This window comes from Pollicipes pollicipes, unplaced genomic scaffold, assembly GCF_011947565.3.
Source record: "Pollicipes pollicipes isolate AB1234 unplaced genomic scaffold, Ppol_2.1 Scaffold_6138;HRSCAF=7277_pilon_pilon_pilon, whole genome shotgun sequence".
Taxonomy (NCBI): domain Eukaryota; kingdom Metazoa; phylum Arthropoda; class Thecostraca; order Pollicipedomorpha; family Pollicipedidae; genus Pollicipes; species Pollicipes pollicipes.
The window spans coordinates 11,814,236-11,825,484 of record NW_023596818.1 but is presented as its reverse complement, the minus strand read 5'-3'; the positions used below and the strand labels follow the sequence as shown (position 1 = coordinate 11,825,484).

Here is an 11,249-nt window from a genome sequence, read left to right as displayed (position 1 = left end):
GTTGGCCCCCAAAGATCCATAAAAATGCATGACCAGTGACGTCACACACTCACGTGATTTGGTAGCTTTTATTCATCACGCCAGTGCTTGCAGTAGACAGGTACGAAGCTAAAAATGAACCTTGACCTGTTGCGACCAATATTTAGTCGAATATCACTGACGTCACGATACCCAGTGATATTTCACGGAACATGATACACCGCAGCTGTGGGGCCTAAGTGCACTCGTATCAAGTGATGATTGGTGACGTCACACATTCAGGTGATTCGGTCAAGCTTTTATTCGGCACGCAAATGCTTGCAGCAGACAGGTACGAAAGGTAAAGATGGAATAAGGCCCGTTGCGCCTGATGTTTCATTGAATACCAGCGACGACATATCGTCAGGTGATGCTTTACGGCATTCATTGCACCCAAAAGAGCCCTAAAGCCTCACCACCAGTGACGTCACATATCCAGTCGAATACCAGTGACATCATATCGCTAGCAAATGCCTTGTAGCCTTCAGTCGGCCCAAAAGAACCCCGATCGATGCAAACCCATTTTCAGTGACGTCACTACGTCGGCTGATACCTAACAGCATTTCTCCATCATGGCAGTACAGAAACCCTGCAGCCAGCGTAGCTCTCTCCCCACCGTCGGCAATACAGGTACCCAAGTAAAAAAAAGCCGATGGCGTAGGGGAGGGACGCTGCGTGAATGTGTGTTTGAGTGGAATTTGTTTGTTTTTCTTCATTTCTTCGTCAGGATGAGTTGCTACATTCAAGTAGCTGAGGAGGAAAATGAAGAGCCTATGGAGATACCGTGTGAGGAAGATATGGGACTCCTGCTGACGACACTGTCGGCGCAGTTCCCGGGTGCCTGTGGTCTGAAATATCGCACAGAGTCAAGAAGTTTGCGTGGTGTGCGGCTGGTAGATGGAAAATTTCAACCTCCGGATGGTGGATGGGGCAGTGTGGTATACCTGTGTGTATTTCCCAAAGGTACGTATTACACATGTGTTACCAGCGCAACCCCGGTCCAGAAGGTGACTTATCATTTTCCGGTAACATTGAATGTTCCTGCTTTCCTGTGTTAGAATCGCTGAAGGGGTCTTAAAAAAAGACTGCATTACTAGAGAACATCTGCTTTTGTTGACTGCCTAGTGAATCGCCCACAGAGAAGTAGATATGTCAGTATGACAGAAAGTGATGCTTGTTTCCTTACCAAACTCAGTTCTGCAGTTCAGTGTAAAATTATGTTATGAATTTGATGCACTGAGTGAGGTGCCATTGGAGTTGATAAGCAAGTGTGGGTTTATTTAATAGCAAACACCAATTGTGTAGTTACTGCTCTCATTGGTGGTGTTGGCTGAAGGCGTAGCAGGAATGATCTATGTGTTGCGGGCTATCAAGTGGAAAGCATATTTCAATCATCTCATGAGCATGGTGCCTTAAAGGTTTTGTCATTTTTCCAGTCTACAAAAAATTAATTGTGCTGGACACCTACATTAGTGCATAGAACTTTGCTCCATTGTGCACTTAACTCAGTTCAAGCTGGCATGTGCTGAATTATCACATGATTTTTCAATGGCATCTGTTTGAGGCTTTTACCTTAAGATACCTTTGCAACATTGTAACTTTGTGAGATGTTGGCCTAGTGTGCTGATATTAGTGCTGACCATCTTCTGAACTTTGCTAGGATTAGCAGGATTACTACTAGGATTCAACACATACATGTGGTGATACTGTTGCTGTGATGCCAGTTTGTTATGTCCAGCATAAACTGGGTTGTGCTCTCTGGGCCCTAGTCAGTAACATTGTGATGGTATGCTTGTCAAATTAACCAGTTATGGCAGCTTGATGCTATTTTAAGTGTGTTATTACTTTACACCAAATAAGATATAATTGAGATAGGCAAAGGCAGCAATTGATCTGGTTTTAATGAACAAATAAGCTAGTACCAAAAGGAGAAATATAGGAAAAAATTTAGCAAAGTGTTTGGTTCAAACACCCTTATAATCTTAAGATAAATAATTTGGTTCTGAGTAATCAACAGGTGTAGAGCATTTTCAATAATGCATGCAAGTAAAGAAAAAACATGGAGGTTAAAACATTACCCACTTCACCTTTCTCTTTTTGTATTCAAATGTAGGAACTGTAAGCTATATGTTGTGTTTACTGTTGATCATGCCACCAGTTAGCTAAAAGACTTGCTGCCAAAAATTTTCAGTTTTAGCTTAACTGGCTTCTGTGTAGCCATGGATAAGTTATGTTTTAAATGTGATGTGGTATCATCTCTGTGTGTTGTCAAGTTTAGCATGACCTGTTGTTGGAGTACAAGGTTCCAGCTCACATGATTATAACTGAAAAATTGTGTTGCACACTCATATAGCATGTGAATACATTCATGATGCAGTGAGTCAATTCATCTATATTATTATATAGATGTGAATGAGACAGATGATTAATGTAAAATGCAAATATATTCACCAACCCCAAAACATATATCAGCTTTTGAAAATTTAAGAAATCCTGTCATGACTGATAGGTAATCTTGCACCCTGTCTGTGGATTAGTGTGGGCACCTGGCATGTGCTAAAACTGCAATAAATCTTGTGAGAGGTGCAAAGCTAGCTAAATCAATGAATGCATGACATACTTGAAGCATCACACATGCATTTGTTCCACTTTCCCCATGTCTCTCATGTCACAATTGTTTCGACATGTTTTAACTGCTGCCAGGTGTAAAACCAGTGCAGCCAGGAAGCTTATTCAAAAACAAATCCCAGTATTTACTGTTTATGGTGAAAAATGTTATGGTATTATAGACAATTCAGTTGTTATTCATATGTTATTATGATTATTCAGGTTGTTCATATGTTATTCGGGGCAAAAGTGTGTGCTGGTGTTTGGTGTTACCAGTCTTCCCAGATTAATAAGTTCCGTGTGGCTGTCATGAGGAATGTGCTCAGACCATCAGTTGTTTCTATAATAGGCAAGAAGATTTACACTGTGTGATGCCACACACTGTGATTAGTATCTACTGAGTTCAAAATTGAATAATTGTTGAGGTGTTTGTGTTAAAACACCATTTTTTACATGGCTCCTGTCTTTTTTTCAGAAACTCCTGAAGGTGAGTGTCTTCAGGCATCAAGTGATGCCAACAGCCTGTGGTAAGGTTGCATGTGAAAGGAGATTGTCACCTTGTTCAGTAATTAGTGACCCAACCCCATGAACTTTTCAGGTTTGTGGCTGGGTCACTACTGAGGGTTTGTATATATACATGCATAGCTTGACTATATAGTTTTGTTTTAGTACTTGGCATGCCACATTGTTCAGATCCTTGTTTGCATGTTTATGTACTAAACTCCAGATTCAAAAATGAAGTATGTTTTGGATGCATCACATGAAGTGCCTGGATGTATAAGTCCATGGCCTCTGAGCTTACAGCAGAGATGTGCCAGAAGATTGCAGGCGCAGGCCCGAATTAGATGTGTGAATGCATGCCAGTGTAGTGTAACATTTATTTGCAATGTTTTGAAGCAACCAACTTGCATTTTTTGTGTATAGCCCTCCCCCCCCCCCCCCAAATGGGTAAAATGATTTGCCTGCCAGTACTACAAGTGGTGTCCTCAACCCATGGTCAACAACACAGTCCTCAGGCAATGCACACTTGTTGCGGCTTGCAAGTCATTGTTTTCACAAGTTGTGAGCTGGTCTGGAATTGAGCCTCTAGTAGTGACTGTGGTGGTAACCAGGCCCGAGTACTGAGCTGTGGTCCACCAATACCGGCTGTCCCTATGCCGGTCGTTGTGCCCTGCTCGCGTCAAGCCGCCCCTGACAGCGCGCGGCCACTGACAGAAAACAAGCGCAAGAATGATGAGCTGCTGGAGTCGGGGCTGGCCAAGACCAAGCGGCTGGAGCTCAAGCAGAAGTGCTCCGACCTGATCGTGCTCGGCCTGCCCTGGAAGACCAGCGAGCAGGAGCTGCGCGAGTACTTCGAGCCCTTCGGCGAGGTCCTGATGGCCCAGGTGAGAGACAGACTACCGGGTACCGGGTACGGGTACTGGGATTACCAGGCATGCTGCTCCCAGGTATGCTCCTGGCGCAGGGCAGCAGCTGTTCACATTGGATGTTCGTCATTGGCGTCCAGCTGTGCGTGCAGTGTCAAATGTGTGGTGTCGTTGATGTGCCAATGAGTGTTGGATGTGTTGTTCTACTTGTGAACTCAAGTGTGAGAGACCAGAGGTACGGGGTTCAGTTCCCCGCGGTGTCCGTCTTTTCTGCGGGGGTGAAAGACAGGCGATAACATGCAGCCTCTGCAGCTGAGTGCACCATAAAGCCCTAATGACAATGGCAATGTTTTGCTTGTGAGGTGTGAATTACATATCAAGCTTTTCATCACAGCTACTGTGCTATCCAGAGTGTTTGTCATTTCTGCAAATTGATTACTGGGCTATCCAAACATTAGCGCATCTGTCCTGAAACTTCCCTTGCCTAAGTGCAGTCGTGATGAATAAGGTGTGTACATGGTTAGCACATTGATCACCTGAGGTCAAAGAGGTGGTGTGCTTTGCTAGTTAGGAGTGCTGTATGATTTCCATCATATTTTGAAGAATTAATCTTAGTTTTAGAAAGCTAACAAATATATGTGGGTCCTTTGGGACACTTCATGCTTTCATTTCACACTGCTATAGCATCAGGTTTTTTGGACGCATTTTTAATATTTTGTACCCATTTTGTGATGTGTGCCATTTATTTATCACTATGTAAATGTGTTCTATGCAATTTGCAACCAGAAAGTGTCTGCCTCTGAGTAAGTCATGCATGTGGGACTCTCCAACTCATATGTAGCATTTCCAAGGTGTGTTTGACTATTTATGTCAAAAAGTTAAGTTCCCCACACAGATGTAGGTCTGACAGAGTTGCAGCATCTGCCAGGCTGCATAGGACTCACCATAAGGTTAGATATGTTGTGTCAAGCCTTCTGTGAGGTCAGGTATGGAGGTCCATCCCCATGATAAGGTCAGGTAGACTAACTTATACTGCTGTCAGGTCAGATCAGAGGTGCCTATCCACACTGCAAGGTCAGATAGATGCTGTTCTGGTGCTGCAATGTCAGGCAAGCACCTTTGTACCACTGTAAAGACAGGCATGTGGTGGGTTCCATGTGCAGGGTCTAGAAAGTGGTCTTCCACTTTTGTAGGAGCATGTAGGCATTGTTACTCTGCTGCAAGGTCTAGTGGGCAATGCCGCACCACAGCAAGGTGGGATGTGGGACATGCATGAGTGGAACTGTGGTAAGGTCAGGCAAGCAGTGTTCTACCTGTGCAAGGTCAGGCAGACAGAGCTGCATGAATGGTGGCTGGTTGGCAGTGTAGTATGGCTGTAAGGTCAGGTAGCCAAAGGGATGCTGCTGTGAGGTTAATTAAGCAGTGTGGTGCCTGTTGTAAGGGGGGCCAGGCTGTGCTGTACTGTTGTAGGGTCAGAGAAGCAATGTTGTGTTGTTGTGACAGTGTTATATTGTAAGGTTAGCAGTTTGCTGTACCACTGTAACCTCAGGTAAGCCATACTGCATTGTTAATGGCTGGATTGACAGGGTTGTGCTGCTGCAAGACCAGCTAGACAGTTAGTCATTGTGCATTTGTAAGGTCAGTTAGGCAGTGCATTATTCCTGCAGGATCAGGTGTGTAGTTTTGTAAGGCTGCACTTTTGCAATATCCGTGGCAGGGCTTTGGGACCATGTCGGCAATATCATTCGATTGCCATGTCAATTACGCCGTGCGGTTCCACTGTAAGGTGATTAACTTGGCCTGATACCTGCACTAATACCAGGCAGACGCCGTCGTCCCCGGCAGGCGCCGTCGCCGCCGCCGCCGCCGTCGCCGTGTGGGGGCCGGGGCCGCCGTTGCCACGTGAGCCGGCCGGTGTAGGCGGCCGGCGGTGGATCCATGCGGCCGGCGGTGGTTCGCCTATCGACCGGCCGCGCGGCCGGCCGTGGTCACCGCTCACCCGTCCGTCATCCGCCGCCGCCGCCGAGCCGTCACCGGCCGGCCGCCGCCGCCGCACACACGGCGCGGCGCCGTGGCCGTGGCCGGCCGGTCGCCACCGCCGCTTACACGGCGCGGCGCCGTCGCCGTGGCCGGCCGGTCGCCACCGCCGCTTACACGGCGCGGCGCCGTCGCCGTGGCCGGCCGGTCGCCGCCGCCGCTTACATGGCGCGGCGCCGTCGCCGTCGCCGGCCTGCCAAGCCCACTTATCCGTCGCTGGTAGACGGGCGCGGAGCGCTCGCTGCTGTCCCCGGCCTGGCTGCTTCCCTGGCCGCCAGCTGACAGCCGGCTGACGTCCGGAGGGTGGCTAGACGGGTCCCGGCGACGCGGCGCAGCTGTGCCGGTGCGAGGACGCCGCCTCGGCGCTTCGGAGTTTCGTTTGATCTGCGATTGCCGAAGGGTCTCCTGCGCGAATCGATCTGGACTGAGCCTGACCTCGTTCGTCGCCGAGCGAAGGTCGCCGCGCGCCCAGCGGCCCGCGGCACCGGCCTACATTGATCCGCGTGCGGGCGGCGTGCGTGTGTGTCACGTGTGCACGCACCTTGGACGCTGCCAGCAGCGCTGACCAAGGACGCCCCCCCCCCCCCCCCCCTCATGGGCGCCATATGAGCAGGTCAGCCAGTGCGCCCTAAAACCCAAATCATTGTCATCGGTGACTTTTCATCATCATCAGTGACGTCTTTTTCATCATCATCAGTCCCTTTCAACAATGACGCGAGCGCGAGCGCCGCACACCAGCGGCGCTGGAGTTGGGACACCTGCCGTCGCCAGCCGACCTTTCAGCAAAGACCTGGCGGCGCCGCGCCAGGTCGGCGGCTCTCGCTAGCGGCGGAGTAAAGCCTGGTAGGCAGGTGCGGCCGTCTCGTGGGGTGTCGAGTCCACGACATGCGACCGTCTCGTGGGGTGTCGAGCCCACGGCAGGTGCGGGCCATCTCGCGGGGTGTCGAGCCCACGGCAGGTGCGTCCATCCCGCGGGATGTCGAGTCCACGGCAGGCGCGGCCGTCTCGTGGGGTGTTGAGTCCACGACAGGCGCGACCGTCCCGTGGGGTGTCGAGCCCACGGCAGGTGCGGCTGTCTCGCGGCGTGTCCAGTCCACGGAAGGTGCGGCTGTCTCGTGGGGTGTCGAGCCCACGGAAGGTGCGGGCCGTCTCGTGGGTTGTCGGGTCCATAGAAGGTGCCGTCTGCGGGGGTCGAGTCACGGCAGCGGCGGGGTGTCCAGTCCACGGCAGGCGCGGCCGTCTCGCGGGGTGTCGAGTCCACGGCAGGCGCGGCTGTCTCGTGGGGTGTCGAGTCCGTGGAAGGTGCGGCCGTCTCGTGGGGTGTCGAGTCCACGGCGCGCGCGGCCGTCTCGTGGGATGTCGAGCCCACGGCAGGCGGGCCATGAACGGGAAGATGTCGGCCGAGTGTGACGCCGGCAGGCACTAGAGTGATTGGGCCAACGGGCGGAAAATGTGTAGCGTGCTGGTCGAACGTTGGGCACGAGTTAGGCGGAGAACACGGGCTGGTTGGTACGAGTCGGATGGGGAATACAGGTCTCTGGCGAAGGGCACCGGGAAACGAGGCGTTTCCACTGTTGGTTCTGTTTGGCGTTTGTTTTCCATTCGCTGGGAGTTTGGCGCTGATGGATGGGACGCCCGCGTCGTGCCTCAGGTGAGTCTGTCTCCGGTTTATTTATGTTTTGACACGTGCACAGGGCCACCTTTGTTGTGTGAACCAGACACAGGTCTGCGTACCTGTCGTTAACCCCGACGGTTTCTCTTCAGGTGAAGAAGGACCCGAAGTCGGGCCAAAGCAAGGGGTTCGGCTTCATCCGCTTCGGCACGTTCGAGTCGCAGATGCGCGTGCTCAGCCAGCGCCACATGATCGACGGCAGGTGGTGTGACGTGAAGATCCCCAACTCCCGCTCCATGGTGAGTCCAGCAAGCCACGGAACATCGGTGCGTGAAGTGACGTCACGATCCCCAACTCTCAACTCGTGGTGAGGCTGGACGGCATGGGGGCACCGAATTCCCATCTGGGATGGGCCCCACTCGTTTCGCTGAAGTTTGCTCCTCATCCAAGCCAGTGCGTAGTGCCCAGCCACCCAACTCGTGAAGAGCTCCGAGTCTTCTCAAAAGAAAGACGTGTGGCGCCTGGCGTGTTGAGAGCCGTACACCAGTGTAATTTGTTGTGACCCAGACGATGATGGAATGCACGGGCTCAACGGCTGTTGAGATACCCGGGTGGCCAAATGACAATCTGGCAGTGACGGTCTGGCTCTTTGAACGAAAAGTTGCTAAGCACGCCTACCTTGTGACGGGAATTCGAGTTCTGGGATAAGAAATGTTATTTTGGTTGAATTGCAGGGAGTGCTCCTCAGCCCCAGTGGTTTAACCCACGGCAAATTATCATGGGACGCCATCGCCGCGTAGCTCTCTCCGTACGTGTGAGCGGATGTGCCCGTATCGGCCGGGAGTCTCCGCTGCCTCCCCCGAGCTGTAGGTGTCGCCTCGGCGGTCGCCCGACCGGCCGGGGCAAAGGTCACCGCCGTGACTGTCGGGCGCGAACCCCTGTCGCCTCGCCTGTGACGCTGACGTGTCGGACCGGGCTTCGCAGGAGGGCCAGCAGCACCAGGTGCCGTGCAAGGTGTTCGTGGGCCGCTGCTCGGACGACATGACCCCGGACGACCTGCGCGACTACTTCGGCCAGTTCGGAGAGGTCACCGACGTCTTCATCCCCAAGCCGTTCCGCGCGTTCGCCTTCGTCACGTTCCTCAACCCGGACATCGCGCAGAGCCTGTGTGGCGAGGACCACATCATCAAGAACACGTCGGTGCACGTGAGCAACGCGGCGCCCAAGTCCGACCACGCGGGCCGGCACGGGTTCGGGCGCGGCCACCCGCGCGACGTCGGCCGCGGCCCCGGCATGGGCGGCTACGGCCCGCCGCAGCACAGCTACGGCGGCCAGGGCATGAACGGCGGCTGGGGCGGCCAGCACCAGGGCAGCCGCGGCAACGAGATGCCCAACCTGGCCGCGCTGGGCACCTCGCTCGGCCTCGGCGGAAGCATGGGCCAGGGCGGCCACCAGGGCATGGGCGGCGGCCAGGGCGGCAGCATGAACCCGGCGCAGATGGGCGTCGGCGCGCTGAACCTGGGCCTGAACCCGCTGGCGGTGGCGGCGGCGCTGAACCAGGCCGGCTGGGGACTGCTGAGCAACCTGCCCGGCCAGAGCCCGGACACGCCGATGGCGTACAGCCAGGCGGGCCCGGCGCCGGCTAGCCAGGCGCAGGGCCCGCCCTCGATGGCGCCCAGCAGCCAGGCCGGCGGCGGCCCGGCCGGCGGCGGCTTCCTCAGCTGGATGAACCAGGGCGGCGGCGGCGACGGCGGCGGCATGGCGCAGCCGCCGGGCTCGCAGCCGCCGGCCGGCGGCGCCGGCTGGCCTCAGCGCTCCGACCCCAAGCAGGCGGGCGGCTACAACCGCAACCCCACCTACGACGTCTAAGCGGGGTGGCGCGGTGGAGGCGGGGTGCGAGGGCGGCGCGAGAGAGCGTGAGAGGCCTGGGGCGGGCGGGGCCGCCCGTCCCAATATTCAGATAGACGACACACTTGGGTGTTTACCTGTTGGCTTTGTTATTGTTACCGGTGTGCAGGATGGCGTGGTCGTAGCGGGCTCCTCTCCACCTCTGTTTCCGGGGCTGCACCGCGCACGTCTCGCCCGTCTGACTCACTCCCGGAGGCGGCGCGGCTGCTCGGCCGCTGCTCGCCTCGCGTGGCGCGCCGGACGTCAGCCGGCCACGCGCGCGCCTCGGCGCCCGCCCCGGGCGCGGGCGGGCGCGCCGCCGGCGCACTGCGCCCGGTCACATCTTCGGTATGCGGTGATGCTATATAACCCTCTTCGTAGAGACGGGCGGGCTGGGCGCTCGCGCGCGCGGCACCGCCGCGCCGCCCGCCGCGTTTAACCACTAGTGACGATAACTCCTCAATGTTGTAGGCGACTGTCGGCGCGCCAGGTTGTCGTGTAGCTGTCGCCGCGCACGTCGTCGCTCACTGTTCCCTTATCTCTCGAACGGTCACGTTTTAGGCTGTCGGCCGCGGCGGCGGCGACTCGCCGCCGCGCCGCCGGCGCTCCGCGTGATAGAAGGAGCCGTCCGGGGCGTGGCAGCCGCGCTCCCGTGCAGTCGGGCCGGGCCCTCCCGTTGCGTCCGTCTGCTCTCCCTCTGCGTGTGCGTGTGCGTGCGGGTGCTTAGGTTAGAGGGGGCGCCGCGGGCGCGCCCGCCGGCCGCCCCCGGCGTAAATACCGTCTGTGTGGCGAGTGGGTACGGGCAACTTCGGGCCGGGGAACAGAAAGGCGCGCGCGTCGCGACCCGCCGCTCGCGCGGCGGCCAGTCTCAGCCACTGGGTTTTAGCAGGTCAACTTTGGGCGGCGTCTGTGCACAGTGACGAAGCGGCGGCGTCCGCTCCGGCAGCCAGGCTTGTTTTAAATGTTTTCGACCAAGTACAAAGCATGGAGTAAAATGGAGCTGTAGATGGTACTACCGGGATGAATGGGCGGTGAGATCCAGAGAGAACGGCCTGTGGGAAGAACGGGAGTGGCGGCGGCGCGCCGTCGCCACGTGCGAGGGATGCCTCTGTTTTGCTCGGCTGGTCGATTCGGCGATGAGCGCGGCGCTGGCGGCCGCTGTGAGTCCACGCAGGGGATGAAGTGACGGTCCGTCGAAAAGTGACGCTAATTTATTGAATACATACACTATACCGGATAGGGGACGACTTTGTGTGCTAAGTTACTTGTCCGAGTGTTTATAAGAAAATAAATATATCTCCCACGCAGAACAGATACCGGGTTTGGCGAGGCGTGGTCGGGGTTTTTTGTAGTGGCCTGTGCGCTGTCCTCTGCAGAACCTGAGACCGGACCTAATGCGGAGGGCGGCGCCACGGATCGGTGACCCACGCGGCTGCACCCCGCTTGGGGACGCCGGTCGCCGCGTGAATGCCGACGGGCGTACGGAACGGCGCGGAATGCGATGCCCGACGCTAGGACAAACGCTTCGTGACGCGCCGCTTCCAACTGCACCACCTTTTGCGGCGGGACGTGGGAAGTTCCAAAAACCGTCGTGATATTCGCGTTGGATGTTGAGTCATCCGCACTTTGGCAAAGCGCTTGCCAGGCCGTGCACGTCATTTTTGCAGATTGCTGACAATCATGTTGACATTCCAGCCCGCCTTGGCGAGGACGCCAGTGAA

General features: G+C 55.4%; 1 protein-coding gene across 1 annotated transcript; it reads left to right on the top strand.

Moving 5' to 3' along the window:
• The first annotated feature begins 675 nt into the window (after positions 1–675).
• Positions 676–10,844, top strand: LOC119105932 (TAR DNA-binding protein 43). The gene is made up of 5 exons (XM_037229502.1): positions 676–981; positions 3,101–3,112; positions 3,841–4,010; positions 7,794–7,940; positions 8,626–10,844. The coding sequence occupies exons 1-5, from the start codon at positions 747–749 to the stop codon at positions 9,508–9,510; spliced, it is 1,449 nt and encodes a 482-aa protein (XP_037085397.1). The 5' UTR covers positions 676–746; the 3' UTR covers positions 9,511–10,844.
• Positions 10,845–11,249: the final 405 nt, after the last annotated feature.

Bases quoted from the DNA above. Each gene is read 5' to 3' on its own strand.
- LOC119105932 (XM_037229502.1), top strand. From the start codon at position 747: ATGAGTTGCTACATTCAAGTAGCTGAGGAGGAAAATGAAGAGCCTATG. The intron at 4,011-7,793 runs GTGAGAGACAGA...GTTTCTCTTCAG, and splicing joins GCGAGGTCCTGATGGCCCAG to GTGAAGAAGGACCCGAAGTC. The intron at 7,941-8,625 runs GTGAGTCCAGCA...CGGGCTTCGCAG, and splicing joins TCCCCAACTCCCGCTCCATG to GAGGGCCAGCAGCACCAGGT.